This window comes from Hyaena hyaena, unplaced genomic scaffold, assembly GCF_003009895.1.
Source record: "Hyaena hyaena isolate Hyena2069 unplaced genomic scaffold, ASM300989v1 scaffold_428, whole genome shotgun sequence".
In the NCBI taxonomy this organism is placed as follows: Eukaryota; Metazoa; Chordata; class Mammalia; order Carnivora; family Hyaenidae; genus Hyaena; species Hyaena hyaena.
The window spans coordinates 1,235,038-1,252,090 of record NW_024081062.1 but is presented as its reverse complement, the minus strand read 5'-3'; the positions used below and the strand labels follow the sequence as shown (position 1 = coordinate 1,252,090).

General features: G+C 46.7%; 1 protein-coding gene across 4 annotated transcripts in view; it reads left to right on the top strand.

The window, feature by feature from the left end:
* Positions 1-17,053, top strand: part of TBC1D9B (TBC1 domain family member 9B) — a 47,633-nt gene that overhangs the window by 16,262 nt on the left and 14,318 nt on the right. For all 4 annotated transcript variants that reach the window (XM_039252826.1, XM_039252824.1, XM_039252825.1 and 1 more), the window contains exon 7: positions 247-459. In XM_039252826.1, the coding sequence (XP_039108757.1) occupies positions 247-459 (213 nt within the window). The remainder of the gene's footprint in view (positions 1-246; positions 460-17,053) is intronic.

The window sequence follows — 17,053 nt, the reverse complement described above, 5'->3', positions numbered from 1 at the left end:
TGCAAGGCCGACATGCTGCCCCCCGCACCAACAGGGGGAAACGGGGCTTGGACGTGCACGGAACTTGTTCGCACTCACAAGCAGCAGAGTCCACATGTGAAGGCCCTGGGGCCCAGAGAATTCCCCCGACCCCTCCCAGCGCCCTGGCCAGGAGAGAACCACCGCGTCTCCCATGTGCAAACCGTTCAGCTTTACGTCCCATGACACAGGTGCCTAACAGGTCAGGGCTTTTTTTTGCCTTCTCAGGTGACTATTGTGGAAAAAGCTGACAGCTCCAGTGTCCTGCCCAGCCCTCTGTCCATTAGCACCAAGAGCAAAATGACTTTCCTGTTCGCCAACCTAAAAGACCGCGATTTCTTAGTTCAGAGGATCTCTGACTTCCTCCAGAAGATGCCATCCAAGCAGCCGGGCGGCAGCGGAGGTGGGAGGAAAGCCAGCACCGTGGGGCCGGCCCCAGAGGTGAGAGGGCCCCGTGGGAGCCGCGGCTGGGGGGCAGGGCCTCCATGCTGGCTGACCGTACGGTGCCTGCCATGGCCTCAGGTGGGAGGGTGCAGGATGGAGAGCCGAATCCAGTGCCCATCTCGGTACTCCAGCCACACGCTGCCTGACCTCACAGGCCTCTCTGCACCCTGCCACGTCCCCCAGTCCTCCTGAGCATCACCCGCCTGCCCCAAGTCCCATTCCACGTAAGAACCTCTGGCTCGGCCAGCCAACCTCATCTCCATCCATGAGGAACTTGTGCAACACCGTCGAGGCCTATCCAGCTTGGGTTTATTTACTGGTATTTCTCCTGTCAATCTTCCAGGGAATTTTACAGGGAGACACCTCCTTTTTATTTATTTTTATTTTTCTAAGTTTATTTATTTATTTTGAGAGAGATTGTGAGTGAGGGAGAGGCAGACAGGGTGAGAGAGAGGATCTCAAGCAGGCTCCATGCTGCCAGCACAGAGCCCGAAGCGGGGCTCAAACTCACAAACCACAAGATCATGACCTGAACCAAAATCAAGAGCCACCCAGGTGCCCCAAGACCTCCTTTATAAACACTTAACTTCAATATCAATATTACACCAGCAAAATTAACAATAATTCGTTAATATCAAAGACAGTGGAGGGGCACCGGGGTGGCTCAGTTGGTTAAGCGTCCCAACTTAGGCTCAGGTCATGATCTCATGATCCATGGGTTCGGGCCCCATCTCAGGCTCACTGCTATCAGCGCAGAGCCTGCTTCAGATCCTCTGTCCCCCTCTTTCTCTGTCCCTTCCCCACTGGCACTCTCTCAAAAATAAACATTAAAAAAAAAAAGGCAGTTGACCCTTGAACAATGCAAAGGTTGGGGCACCCACCCCTCACACAGTCAAAAATCCACGTATAACCTTTGACTCCTCAGAAACCTAACTACTAACAGCCGACTGTTGACTGGAAGCCTTACTGATAACATAAACAATTGATTAACATATGTTTTGTATGTTACATGTATTATATACCGTATTCATACAATAACGTATGAGAAAAGGAAGTGTCATTAAGATCATAAGGAGGGGCGCCTGGCTGGCTGAGTCACTGGAGTGTGCGACTCTTGATCTCGGGGTTGTGAGTTTGAGCCCCACGTTGGGTATAGATATTACTTAAAAGTAAAACATTTAAAAAAAAAAAAAAGAGGAGGAGGAGAGAGAGGAGGGGAAGAAGGATACATTTACAATACCATATTTATCCGAAAGATTCACGTGTGACTGAGGCTGCACAGTTGGAACTCATGTTGCTCTGTGGCCCACTGCACTTATATTCACGCTTCCCCAAATGCAGGTATGCTTTTTACCATTTGATCGTTTGCATTGAAGTACACATAGGTCACATGTGATCAGTTGATACGTCTCTTAAATTCCTTTTTGTAGATTTCTGCTCCATCTCTCATTTTTCTCGCGGTATTTTGTTGAAGGAATTAGGTCGTTTGTGCTTTCCCTGATGTGTCCCTTTGTCCCCTATCTTCTGTCAGTTGGTAGTTGGATAGTGAGATCCAGATCAGATTCAGGTTCAGTTGTTTGTGTGTTTAGGGGGTAGCTAGCTCTACTTGTAAGTGGGATGGTTGAGGAGCCACGTACTTCCACCAAGGGCTATGTTCAACACCTGGTCTTCAGGTTAGGTGCCGTTCTCAGTCACTGTGGAGTGCTGCATAGATCCGGTAACTCGCCAGGGATTGCAAGATGGCAGCACTCTCCTACTGCCATTCCTTCTGTTTGTTCCCTGGAATACTTCCATTGGAGAGGAGCCCCTTCATCAGCTACATAGTTACCCGAGTTACAGTTCGCAGAGGAAAAGCAGAGTAAATATAGCCTTGCTTTTATTCACCAGTTGTTCAAATGAGGTTCCCCAGCCTCCCCCAAATGTGAGCACCTCATTTGTTATGTCTGTTTTGTAGTGTAATTATGGACTTACAGATTTGAGCACCTTGATACATTTCAATCTATGACAATTATTATCCTCAGTCCATCTGTGACCAGAGAGAGCCCACTGAGGTTGGCATTTGCGCCCTTTTGACACAACCTGGCCATATTTGCTTGCTTCCTGGTATGACAAGATATGTGCACTCTGGGTCAACCTGAGTTTGTGAAAACACTTTAAGACTAGAAGAATGCACTTAAAAATCCACATATCTGGCTTTTCTGGAAAAATCTGCAGCGCTAGCATGACAGGGCTCACATTCCCACCAGGTAGCATTAGAATTGAGCGGTGGCACATGGCCTCCAGCTCCCCAGGGCCCCATCTGATCTGGCCCACAGAGGCCTTTAAATTTTTCACTCTCATAACTGCTGGAGACCCACTCCAGCCAGTCCAGGGGTCCCTGAAGGATGGACGGTGTCGGTGAGAGAGAGTGAGAGAGCCCTGAGATTCTTCCTGATCACGAGGCAGGCATCTCTGCACTGTCAGTTTTAGTTTCTTTATATATACGTCAAACGTTAACATGGCATCAGAAAATGGAATTTTTACAATGGATAGTTCTTTGTGATAAGATGTTTTAGAAAGTGTACAGAAACAGGTTTTACAGAAGTATTCTTGCAGAACTACCCCAATTATAGTGAAGTTGAGTAACTAAGAAAATGTGAAAAACAGGATAACAATCACATTTTAATAACGCTAAGATTAAGTCATAGGTTAAGTTGTAGATACTCTTGTTCATCCTCATCACAGCTGCTAGTGTAAGGGCAGGTGTTTGTAGAATGTAAGGGACTGCTATACACCACCAGTTAGCACAGGTGTATGTAGTAACTTATGTTCTGCACTTACCTGTTCCTTCTCTCTAAGTTAGGCTCTTTGTCTCCAGGCAAGACTTAATTGTGCAGTTATATGCTTTATGGCACCTGAGAGCCAACCATACCTTTAAAGAGTTTAGCTCGTTTCTAATACATAGAATAGCCTCTTCGAGTGCATTTACCTTTGTGTCTAGTTTTATGATATCTTGAATAGCTAGGGCATGAGAGACAGTTTTGGTTAGTTGATTCACATGTTGAGCTGTATGAATCTCTCGGACTAACGCAACGGTAGAAACAGAATTGTACACATAAAGGTCAGTCTTTTATGAGTAGAAGTCATTAGCCTGTTTATAGCTCAAGGGAAGTATTGGGGGAAACAGGACCTGCTGGAGACATAATGTCTGTTCCCATAACCAAAAGAAGTTCCCAGAGTAAGTCCCTTCACAAGGTGCAATCATCATACCAGGGCCAGAATAAGGGGATAAGTCACTCTCGATACCAGTCAACAAGGTACCTTGGGGGTTGATGCTCAAGCAGAAATAATTGAGTGGGGGTGGATATCGGTCATCATCTGATGGCAAGACACCACGCAAACTTGCTTAACCTCACCAGGAGCTTTCTCTACTAGTGGGCTCAGAATGGCTTCCAACACATAGCCGATGCTCAGGAAGTTATTAGGCAGATATGGAATGGATGGGAAAGGGCCAGACAGAATCTGTTCATTGGACACATTCAGAAAGGTTTCTTAGAGGAAGTTGGGCTTGATCTGGGATTTCAAGAGAAGAGTGAGTTTAGGCTGGGTGAAATGGGACATGAGCAGAAATGTTGAGCTGCCTTCATGAGACCCAGCACCACAAAGGACAGGGCCTGCCGAGCCAGAGTAAGCATGGACCCTTGGCCCCTTCTAAATGCTCATTGTTCACCCAGCACATTTTTATTGCATTTCCATCAAGTGCCAGGTGCTATTCTAGGCACTAGGAATGGAGCAGTGAACAGATTAGACAGAGTTTATATTCTAGTGAGAGAAACAGAAACAAACATCTAAGATATGGCAGGTGGTGTTAAGAGCTATGAATAAAAATAAAGCAGGGGAAAAGGATCAGGGGAAAGGAAGGGCTCCAGTCATGCGACATTTAAGCAGAAGCTTGAGAGAAGTAAGGGAACAAGCCATCAAGTATCTGGAGAAAGGGTGTTAGAGGCTGAGGAAATAGCAGGTGCAAAGACCAGGAGGTGGGGTCGAATGTGGCACAGGCTACGGAGACGAGTGAAGACCAGTGTGAAAGGTGAGGTTAGAGAGGAGGCAGGAAGCCAGAGCATGGAAGCCTGCAGGCCTTGTAAGCATGTTAGGTTTGACTCAGTGAGACGGGAAGCTGTCGGAGGTCCTGACCAGAGGAGGTCACAGTCTGTGCATGCTTTAGTAGAATTACTCTGGTCCAGAGGCGCCTGGGTGGCTCAGTTGGTTAAGCGTCCAACTTCGGCTCAGGTCATGATCTCACGGTTCGTGGGTTCAAGCCCCGCATCAGGCTCTGTGCTGACTGCCAGCTCAGAGCCTGGAGCCTGCTTCCGATTCTGTGTCTCCCTCTCTCTCTCTGACCCACCACTGCTCACGCTGTCTGTCTCTCAGAAATAAAACAATAAAAAAAATTTAAAAAAAAATTACTCTGGTCCATCGTGTTAGGAACGGCTTAGAGGTGCAGCTGCTCAGCACAGAAGCCACATGTGGCTCTTGAGCCCTTAAAATGACTCTAGTCCAAATAGAAATGTGGCATGAGCATAAGCTAGACCCCAGAGGTTGAAGATTTGCAATGACAGGAGATCTCAGTAACTTTTTCTATGAATTCTGTGTTGGAATAATCATATATTGGCTACATTGGATGAAATAAAATACATTACTAACACTCATCTCACCAATTTCTCTCACAATTTTATTTTATTTATTTATTTTTTTGTTTATTTATTTATTTTTTACAAATAGTTTATTGTCATGTTGGTTTCCATATAACACCCAGTGCTCATCCCCACAAGTGCCCTCCTCCATGCCCATTTCCCCCCTCCCCCCCCACACCCATCAGTCCTCAGTTTGTTCTCAGTATTCAAGAGTCTTTCATGGTTTGCCTCTCTCCCTCTCCCCCACTATTTCCCCCTTTCTTCTCCCCCTTGGTCCTCCGTTAAGTTCCTCCTAATCCTCCTATACGTGCAAATATATGGTATTTGTCCTTCTCTGCCTGACTTATTTCGCTCAGCATAACACCCTCAAGGTCCAACCATGTTGCTACACATGGCCAGATTTCATTTCTTCTCATTGCCATGTAGTATTCCATCATATAGATAAACCACATCTTCTTGATCCATTCATCCGTTGATGGACACAGACTCTTTCCATGTTTTGGCTATTGTTGAGAGTGCTGGTATGAACATTGGGGTACATGTGCTCCTATGCATCAGCACTCCTGTATCCCTTGGGTAAATTCCTAGCAGTTATTGCTGGGTCATAGGGGAGTTCTATTGTTAACTTTTTGAGGAACCTCCACACTGTTTTCCAGAGGGGCTGTACCAGTTTACATTGCCACCAACAGTGTAGGAGGGTGGCCTTTTCTCCACATCCTCGCCAGCATCTAGAGTTCTCTGATTTGCTCATTTTAGCCACTCTGACTGGCGTGAGGTGGTATCTCAGTGTGGTTTTGATTTGTATTTCCCTGATGAGGGATGCTGAGCATCATTTCATGTGTCTGTTGCCATCTGGATATCCTCTTTGGAGAAGTGTCTGTTCATATCTTCTGCCCATTTCTTCACTGGGTTGTTTGTTTTTCGGGTGTGGAATTTGGTAAGCTCCTTATAGATTTTGGATATTAACCCTTTACCTGATATGTCATTTGCAACTATCTTTTCCCATTCCGTTGGTTGCCTATTAGTTTTATGGATTGTTTCCTTTGCGGTGCAGAAGCTTTTAATCTTGATAAGGTCCCAACAGTTTTGTTGTTTTTTTTAATTTTTTTTAAATGTTTTATTTATTTCTAGGAGAGAGAGAGAAAGACAGAGTGAGCAGGGGAGGGTCAGAGAGAGGGGGAGTCACAGACTCTGAAACAGGCTCCAGGCTCTGAGCTGGCAGTCAGCACAGAGCCCGACGCTGGGCTCAAACCCACAAACCACGAGATCATGACCTAAGCGAAAGTCGGACACTTAACCGACTAAGCCACCCAGGCACCCCCCAACAGTTTATTCTTGCTCTTGATTCTTTTGCTTTTGGGGATGTGTCAAGCAAGAGGTTGCTGCGGTGGAGGTCAAGGAGGTTGTTTCCTGCTTTCTCTTCTCGGGTTTTGATGGTTTCCTGTCTCACGTTCAGGTCCTTTATTCATTTTGAGTTTATTTTTGTGTATGGTGTGAGAAAATGATCTAGTTTCATTCTTCTGCATGTTGCTGTCCAGTTCTCCCAACACCATCTGTTAAAGAGGCTGTCTTTTCTCCATTGGATACTCTTTCCTGCTTTGTCAAAGATTAGTTGGCTGTACACTTTTGGGTCCACTTCTGAGTTCTCAATTCTGTTCCATTGGTCTATGTGTCTGTTTTTGTGCCAATACCATACTGTCTTGATGATGACAGCTTTGTAGTAGAGGCTAAAGTCTGGGATGCTGATACCTCCTGTTTTGGTTTTATTCTTTAGTATTACTTTGGCTATTTGGGGTCTTTTGTGGTTCCATACAAATTTTTGGATAGTTTGTTCTAGTTTTGAGAAGTATGCTGGTGCAATTTTGATTGGGATTGCATTGAATGTGTAGATTGCTTTGAGTAGTAATGACATTTTAACTATATTTATTCTTCCAGTCCATGAGCATGGAATGTTTTTCCATTTCTCTGTGTCTTTTTCAATTTCCTTCATAAGTTTTCTATAGTTTTCATCATACAGATCTCTTATATCCTTGGTTAGGTTTATTCCTAGGTATTTTATGGGTTTTTTGTGCAATTGTGAATGGGATCAGTTTCTTGATTTCTCTTTCTGTTGCTTCATTGTTGATGTATAAAAATGCAACCGATTTCCGTACGTTGATTTTGTACCCTGCAACTTGGCTGAATTCTTGGATCAGTTCTAGTAGGCTTCTGGTGGAGTCTCTTGGGTTTTCTATGTAGAGTATCATGTCATCTGTGAAAAGTGGAAATTTGACTTCTTCTTTGCCGATTTTGATGTCTTTGGTTTCCTTTTGTTGTCTGATGGCTGATGCTAGGACTTCCAGCACTATGTTAAACAACAGTGGTGAGAGTGGACATCCCTATCATGTTCCTGATCTCAGGGGAAAGCTCTCAGTTTTTCCCCGTTGAGGATGATGTTAGCTGAGAGCTTCTCATAGATGGCTTTTATGATGTTTAGGTAAGTTCCTTCTATCCTGACTTTCTCGAGGGTCTTTATTAAGAAAGGATGTTGTATTTTGTCAAATGCTTTTTCTGCATCTATTGACAGGATCATATGGTTTTTATCTTTTCTTTTGTTGATGTGATGTATCACATTGATTGATTTGCTAATATTGAACCAGCCCTGTAACCCAGGAATGAATCCCACTTTCTCTCACAATTTTAATGTGGCTCCTAGGCTGCATTAAGTTACACATGCTGCTCTCATTCTGTGTCTCCTGGACAGTGTTGAACTAGGAACTGGTGAAAATAGAAGCAGAGTTGGAAGGCTGTTACAGTAGTCAGGACATGGGACAATAGAGCTGTGGTCGAGGGAGGTAGCCGTGGAGCTGGTAAAAGAATGTCAAACTCAGGATATACTTTTTTTTAATTGTGGTAAAAGACACATAACCTAAAATTCACTATCTTAACCATTAAAAAAATTGTTTCTAATGTTTATATTTGAGAGAGAGAGAGAGAGAGCACACAAGCTGAGCAGGGGCAGAGATAGAGGGAGACACCTTATCCAAAGCAGGCTCCAGGCTCTGAGCTGTCCGCACACAGCCTGACGTGAGGCTTGAACTCTTGAACTGTGAGATCATGACCTGAACCAAAGTCGGCATTTAACCAACTGAGCCACCCAGGCACCCCTTAATAATTTTTTTAAGCTTATTTACTTTGAGAGAGACAAAGACCATGTGAGTTAGGGAAGAGCAGAAAGAGAGAATCCCAACGAGGCTCCAAGCTGTCAGTGCAGAGCCTGACACAGGGTGTGAACTCACAAACCTGTGAAGTCATGACCTGAGCTGAAGTCGGACGCTTAACTGATTGAGACAGCCTGGCGCCCCACCATCTTAACCATTTTTAAGTGTACAGTTCAGTGGCGTGAAGTACATTCACATTTTGTGCAACCACCACCACCACCCCCGTCCGTCCATCAACTCTTTCCATGTTGCAGAGCTGAAACACTCCCTCCCGATCCCCCTGCCCCGCCACGTCTGGGAACCACCACCCCCCTTTCTGTTCCTAAGAACTTGACTACCCTAGGTGCCTCTTTTAAGAGGTCCTTTTGTGGCGCCTGGGTGACTCAGTCAGTTAAGCCTCCGACTTTGGCTCAGGTCATGATCTCACGGTTTGTGGGTTTGAGCCCTGCATCAGGCTCTGTGCTGACAGCTCAGAGCCTGGAGCCTGCTTCAGATTCTGTGTCTCCCCCTCTCTCTGACCCTCCCCTGCTCTCTCTCTCTCTCTCTCTCTCTCAGAAATAAATAAAAACATTTTAAAAAATTAAACCAAAAAAAAAAAAAGAGGTCCTTTTGTGAGTGGCTGATCTTATTAGTATAATGTCCTCAAGGTTCATCCTCCTGGTAGCACGTGTTAGAATTTCCTTCCTTTTTAAGTCTGAATAATATCCTATTGTATGTTTACACCATGGTTGTTTAGCCATTCATCTTTTGATGGACACTTGGTTTCCTTCCCCCCTTTGGCTATTGTGTAATGCTGCTATGAATGTGGGTGTGCAAATATTTCTTCAAGACCTGCTTTCAGTTCATACGGATATACCCAGAAGTGGAGTTGCTGGGAAGAAGTCAAATACTCAATGTTTAATATTTTGAGGACTTGCCCAACCTTCTTCCGCAGTGGCCGCACCATTTTACATCCCCCCCAGCAGTGCCCAAGGGCTCCAGTTTCTTCCCCATCCGTGCCAGCACCTGTTATTTCCCAGGTTTTCTAATGGATGTGAAGTGGTCTGTCATTGAGCTTTGGGTTTGCATTTCCCCAGTGATTAGCGATATTGAGCATCTTTTCATGTCTTATTGGCTATTCAAGCCCTTCACCTTTTTTTAAAATTGGGTTGTTTGTGCTCAAGTTTGAGAAGTTCTCTATATATTCTGGATATCAACCCATCAGATACATAATTTGCAAACATTTTCTCTCATTTCATGGGTTGTTCTCTCATTTTGATGATTGGGCCCTTTGATGCACAGAAGTTCTAAATTTTTACGTAATCCAGTTTATCTATTTTTCATTTATTTCTTATGCTTTTGATGTCATATCCAAAAAATAATTGCCAATCCAACATCATGAAGTTTTTCCTCTATGTTCTAAGAGTTTTTTGGCTTAGATCTTGCATTAAGGTCTGTGCTCCATTTTTTAGTGAATTTTCATATATGGTGTGAGTTAAGGGTCCAACTTCATCATTTCGCATGTGAATATCCAGTTCTCAGCACCATTTGTGATAAAAACTTATCTGTTCCCCATTGAACAGTCTTGACGCCCTTGTCTAAAATCATTTGACCATATATTTAAGGGTTCAATTCTGGGCTCTCAGTTCTGTTCCATTAATCTATATGTCTTTATGCCAATACCATACTGTTTTAACTATTGCTTGATAGTAAAAATTTTTTTAATTTTTAATTTTTTTAGGTTTTATTTATTTCAGAGAGAGAGAGAGAGACAGCGTGAGCAGGAGAGGGTCAGTGAGAGAGGGAGACACGGAATCTGAAACAGGCTCCAGGCTCTGAACTGGCTGAGCCTGATGTGGGGCTCGAACCCACCAACCGCAAGATCATGACCTGAGCCGAAGTTGGACACTCCGACTGAGCCACCCAGGCGCCCCAATAGTAAATTTTTTAAAATATTTATTTATTTTGAGAGAGGGGAGGTGCACAAGCAGAGAGAGAGGGAGAGAGAGGATCCCAAGGAGGCTCTGCACTGTCAACACAGGGCCTGACCTGGGACTCTATCCCACAACCATGATATCATGACCTGAGCTGATATCAAGAGTCAGATGCTTAACCAGCTGAGCTACCCAGACACCCCTGCTTTGTAGTAAATTTTTAAGTCAGGAAGTGTGAGATTCCCAACTTCATTTTCTTTGGCTGTTATTTTGGCTATTTGTGGTCCTGCCCTTGAGATTCCATATGAATTTTAATAGTGTTTTTTTTTTTGTTGGTTTTTTTTTTGCAAAAAAGTCATTGGGGTGTTGACGGGGACTGCAGTGAATCTATAGATCACTTTGAGGAATATTGACATCTTAACAATCTTACGTCTCCCAATCCACAACCACAAAATTTCTTTGTTTATTTTCTGCCTTCTTTAATTTCTTTCAGCAACATTCTGTAGTTTTCAGCCAACAAGTCTTTCACCTCCTTGATTAGGTTTATCCCTAAGCACTTTATTCTTTTCCATACTGTCATAAATGGAATTGTTTTCTTGATTTCCTTTTTGGATTGTTCAGTGTTAGTATATCAGATATGTTTTGGAAGTAGATGTGAGGTTGAGTGTTGGGTTTGATACTGGGTATGGGAGAAAGAGAGGGGTTTACAAAGAAATGATGCCATGGTGTTGACTGTGCAGCTTAGAGAATAAAACCACCATTTAATGACGTGGGGAAGATGCAGGAAGAACAGAGTAGGAAGAATTCAGTTTGGGATGTATGACGTTTGAAGTCAAACATAACAAGCACTAAGAACAGACTACTGGAGAGGCAAACAGAGGTCATGGTGGCCTTGATGAGAGTTGCTCAGTGGAAAGTAGGAAGAAAAGCCTGACTGGAGTGGCCTTTAACTGGGACAAGGTGGCAGGAGCAGGGTCACTTTTAAATCTCACCAAATTTCCTCAGGAAAAGGCCCAGACCAACTTTAAGAGTGAAAGTTTTGTTTTCCACAAAAGCAGGTGGAAGGGTATCTCACAGACCACAGACTACAAGTAGGTGGGTCCAGACCACCAACTGTACATTATTCTAACCGGATGTAGAGCCAGTAGCTGTGCTGAGGCAGTAAAGGGAAGAGAAAAGGGGTTCTGACAGTCTAAGAGCCAGGGAACCCCGAAATCACTGCAAAACACCTCCCCACACCTCCGAGAGACTACTCACTGGACAGAAGCCTTGGCAAGTCACTCTGGGATACACTCGGACGTGGGGAGACCTCGCAGGCTCCTGGTTTACAGAGAAGCAAACAAAACCTAACACGAGAACGCACTACAGGCTGAGGGTAGATCAGATCACCCAGGGCGGCCCACTCCCCTGAGATCTGAAACACCAGCCACAGCTCCCAAAAGGAAAGAGCCCTCACTGAGGAAAACCAGACCTGGGACTGAGCAGGGCAGGAACCTGGGAGTAAAACAGAGAGAAGCTTCTGATACTAGAGGAGATGGGTCAGGAAGTCCTGAGGAGAGGGGCTTCCCCTGAGAGCAGAGGATGGGCCCCCCCAACTGCTCAGTGCAGAAAGCTACCCCGACCCACATCTCCCCGACATCCTCCTCAAAGTACAGAGGAATCTATATCATTTAATCACAAGCAACAGAAGATGGTGATTGCACTCTATACAAAGGTGTCATAGGGAGAAAATGAACCAAATAACTGTCCAGAGATACTGAAACCACATCAGAACAGTATCCCTCCAAAGCAGTTGAAAACTGTACTCTAATGTTTCAATATGATCCAAAAATAATTAGAAAAATGGCAGAAACTACAGAAGAATGGTATAAATAGAACTTTTAGAAAGCACAGAAACGAAGTGACAAGTCATAAGAAAAGAGTTGACAGACTTCAGAAAATAATTAGAAAAAAAACCTACAGAAATATTTCAGAAACAAGTATCACATACAGAAATGACAGGGGTGCCTGGGTGGCTCAGTCAGTTAAGCGTCTGACTCATAAGGTCAGCTCAGGTCTTGAGTTCAAGGCCTGCATCAGGCTCCATGCTGGGTGCGGAGCCTACTTAAAAAAAGAAAAGGAAGAGAAATAAGTATCACACAAGGAGACTGCAACAGTGAATAGATCTCAAGGGATAAGGGAGGGTTGAGGTTGGATAAGGGTCAGAGGAGGGCAAAACAAGTGAAGGAAGAGAAAAAATAGCCAAGAACCGTCGTAAAGAATTCAGGCAAAGAAGATCAAACTTATGTATAATGTAGCTCCCTGGAACGGAAAACCAGAGAGCTTAGAATAACAACTGATAGAAAACTACCAGTCACAATAACTTTTCTGAGTATAAAAAGACTTGAACATGCACAATGGAAGGACCTGTTATATGTCTGGGAAAACCAGTACACAATAGTCAATGTTGTTACAGAATGTGGTAAAAACTAAATATTTGAGGGGCGCCTGGGTGGCTCAGTTGATTAAGCTCCTGACTTCAGCTCGAGTCATGATCTCACAGCTCATAAGTTCAAGCCCCACGTTAGGCTCTGTGCAGACAGCTCAGAGCCTGGAGCCTGCTTTAGATTCTGTGTCTCCCTCCCTTTCTCTCTACCCCTCCCCTACTCACACTCTGTCTCTGTCTCTGTCTTTCTCTTTCTCTCTCTCACAAATAAACGTTAAAAAAGCTAAAGATTTGAAAAAATTGGGAGGACAACCAGTCCAAAAAGACAAAGTCATTTATGAAGGAATAAAATCAGACTGGGATCAGACTTTTATTTATTTATTTTTTAATGTCTATTTATTTTGAGATAGAGAAAAAGCATGAGCAGGGGAGAGGCAGAGAGAGAGAGAGAAAGAAAGAGAATCCCAAGCAGGCTCCACCCTGTCAGTGCAGAGCACAATGCAAGGCTCGATCTCACGAACCGCAAGATCATGACCTGAGCCAAAATCAAGAGTCAGAAGGGTGCTTAACCGACCAAGCCACCCAGTTGCCCGTGAGATCAGACTCTCAGAAAACAATGTTTTATACAAACAGTGACATTTTAAAGATATACAATGTTTAATAAAAATTATGCCCCAAGGATTTTATATCTGGCAAACTGAGGTTCAAGCAGCGAGTAAAGAATATGTAGGGATTTAAGAAATCTACCAACTCTTGAGGAATCTAATGAAGAACAACAAACAGATAACCCAGAGAAGTTTGGAGAAACTTTGGCTGAAGGTCTGGTGGGCACATTGAATGTATTTGTAGAAACGAGACCAACGAATGAGGATGAAGCTGACAGACCCTGTGTATGTTTTCTATGCTCTGACAAGAGAATGCAATGAAACACACAGGATAAGAAGGCCTGGAAAGTAGAATAAGCTCACCGCTTGCCTTGTTAACCAAGAGTGAAAGTAAATCAGTGTATGGTGGCAGAGAAAGAGGGGAGGGAGCAGAGGAAAGGGTTACTCGCTAATTTCAGTATTGCCCATAGTAGGGAATTGATGCTGTCTAGAAAGAAAGGACCAGGGTACTAAAGATATTATTATAAAGGTAGCTATTAGAACTTTATAAAGGAACACTTTCTAGAAAAACAACAACAACAACCTGAGGGGGAAAGGATACAGGGAGTTTAAACAATTCTTTTGAGAATTTTGTATAAAGGTCAGCCGAGAATAACAGAGGTCACTTTTCAGTTGGAGCGTAACACATATACTCTAAAAAGCGCACTGATCGTTAAGTGGGCAGCTCAGTGTGCGAGCACCGCCAGTTAAAGCACATAGGAGGGTCTATGGGGCCCACTCCGGCTTGATCCAGTCAGTGGAGGGGGCAGTTACCTGGAGAAAGGTCCAGGAGGTGGAAGGGCGAGATTCGGAGCCAGAATGGAGGGGGCCAGGGCTGGCCTGCGAGACCACAGATGCAGGGAGGCTGGCCGGGGGCCGTGGCTGTGACGGGCCTCCTGTTGCTCCTGCTCGCTCTCTTAAACAGGAGGCCAGAGGTTTGAGATTCGGTTCAGCAGAAAGTGAGGTGGGCAGCTGCCTCTGGAGCTTTGCACTGGAGGGATGTGTGAGGTGGTCAGCTGCAGGAAGGGGAGGGACTGGCCTGGGAAAATGCAGGACTCCAGGTGGCACGGCCCGGGAGCTCGCTGCCTCGCCGGTGGCTGTCACACAGGGCGGTTATTGCCAAGGCCACATCCTGGAGTCTGTCTCCTTTTCCAATACTGAGGGTTTGATCCTCTGAGGTGCTCTGTGGCCTGCAAGTCCATCCGTAGTCCTGGTCCCTTTGGGGAGCCTCAGGCGGGAGGCAGAGTCTCTGTGTTAGGGCTCTGTCAGTCTGGACTGGGGTTGTGCCCCGTGGATTGAGCAATCTGTCGTGAAAGTTTATTTCTGAAGTTCTTTTTCTTTTTTTAAGTTTATTTCTTTTGAGAGAGACAGAAACAGTGCCAGTGGGGGAGGGGCGGAGAGAGAGGAAGAGAGAGAGAATCCCAAGCAGGCTCTGTGCTGCCAGCATGGAGCCCGATGTGGGGCTCAAACCCATGAAGCCATGAGATCATGACTTGAGCCGAAACCAAGAGTCGGACACTTAGCTGACTGTGCCACCCAGGCGCCCCTATTTCTGAATTTCTGACATCAGCCAGGGGCAGAGGGATGCACTGTGGATGGGAACCTAGCAGAGTTCTCTTCTTTTTTTTTTTTTATTTTTTTTTCCTTTTTTCCCTTTTTATGAAAACCAGCATCTCTGTGGTAAAAATGGACACACACCAGGCCATATGTATCCAGAGAGTACAGTTTGGAGAGTTTAGTGTATATTCCCTGTGAAACCGTCACCACAGCCAGGAAGAGGGTTTTCTGACAGGGAACACAGACAGTGAGTTACTGCAGGAAGCTGTCCAGCACCCCCGCCCCTGCCACTTGGTGGATGATACTGTGGCGGTGGGGGTGGGGGGCGGTCACAGACGACAGGACCCTGACTGGAGCATGACATGCAGAGAGGGAGCTTACTGGCCCACAAGCCAAGAGGGCCATGCAGTCAGCCGCCTGTCCCCAGAGAGGCCTCTCCCCACCGGACTGGGCTTTCTGCCAAGAGGGCATTGTTCCTGGGTGGTGTGTGGACCAGGATGCTGGCAGCAACCCCTGCATCCTCCTTGGCTCCTCCTGACATTCCCTGCGGTCACCACGGCATTTCCTCAGTGGCACCTGGGTGACGCAGCACCTTCAACCTGGCCTGAGCCCGGGGCCAGGAAATGCTGATTAGTTCAGGGGCATCACCCCAGTTCTCGGTGGGGCCCAGACTGGAGAGAGATATGCCCCCCACAAAGAAATGGGGAGCTGCTGTTGGCAGGAGGGGAGCCAGTGGCACATGTCCACCTAAGAGCAGTGTTCCCACCCACAGGTGCTCAGGGTGGAAGCTGAGGAGAAAATAGACAAGACCACCTGCCCCCTGGGCCAGGGGACAAGACAAGCACAGGCCATTACGGGAGCTCACCTGGAAGTCAGGTCCCTGCAGGCTGAGCAGCAGACAAGCAGGGGCAGATGTAAAGTGTCACCCGCACTGCGCCTGAAGGGCCACAGCTGCCAGTGCTTCCTGAGAAGGGTTTGCCGGGGGAGGGGTTCCAGAAAACCAGGGGAAGGACCCTGGAGGTTAGGGCCTCCCTGCAGACCTCCACCCCTGATGCCTCCCTTCCCTGCTGCCAGCCCCACATCGCCCCCCACCCTGGGACATTCCCAGAACCACACCAGGGTCCATTTCTCTTGCCCTTTGACTGTCTGTGCGGTGGGAAAGTGGGTTCCCAGGCTCCTCTGTGGAGGAGGCCCTCTTCTAACACAAGGCCCTGTTCCTGGTTAGCCCCTGCGGGGGGGTGTACCCTGTGGAGGCAGGGACCCGTCCTCCCACACACCCAGTCCTAGTGTGCTGGAAGCCACTGCATACTGGTGAGGAGGACCCAGTCTCGAGCTGGTGTAAGTGTCCAGAGCAAAGAGGTAGTGTGGCCGCTGAAGGCTGCACCACACACTGGACACGTGGACCAGAGGAAGACAGAAACAGGGAGCTTTGAGGGAGACAACCAGCCCTCTGGAAGCCCTTTCTTCCTTGAGGGCCCCTTCAGGGCACAGTAGACAGGTCACCCGAGGGACAGACGACAGGAGAGGGCTCCTTCCCTCACTCGGCAGTCATGAAGGGCACACGTGGGAGGGATGACCTCAATCAGGACTCTGTCGATCTGGAAAGGGCAGGAGGTCAGGACTGTGCTGGCCCCCCTGGCCCCGATGTCGCCCTGCCTCTGCTCCACTTTCCCTGTGGGACTCCTTGCCTGGGCTCTGTGGGGCCCGCTGCACTTTCTGACAGTCACACCCTGGGCTGATCTCTAGCCAGGGTCCATGTGCTCAAAAGTGGGGCAGCATTACTATGACTGCTGCCTGGAGCCAGTCTGGGCAGATGAACTTGTCCCTTCAGAGGTCAGCAGGGTCTGTCCCCCAGAGGCTGCAGTGAGGAAGGTGCCCCAGGGAGCAACGAGCACCGCCAGGCAGGCCCAGGAGGGGCATGCAGGGGCTCCGGGCCCTGGCCTCACCGAGAGAAGGCCTGGCAGCATGGGCCTTAGGACCCATCCCCGAAGCGAGCAGCCACTGTGAGAGGGCTTGGTGAGGCAAGGACGACGCAGGTGTCACGCTGGGTCATGGCCGAGACCTGGGGACGTGGCCTCCTGCTTGGCCAGACCTGGTGCTTCCCTGCCCATGCTTTTCAGCCACCAGCACTCATGGCTGACATGCAAGCCAGAGGCCCCACAAGGGGCTCACTCACCAG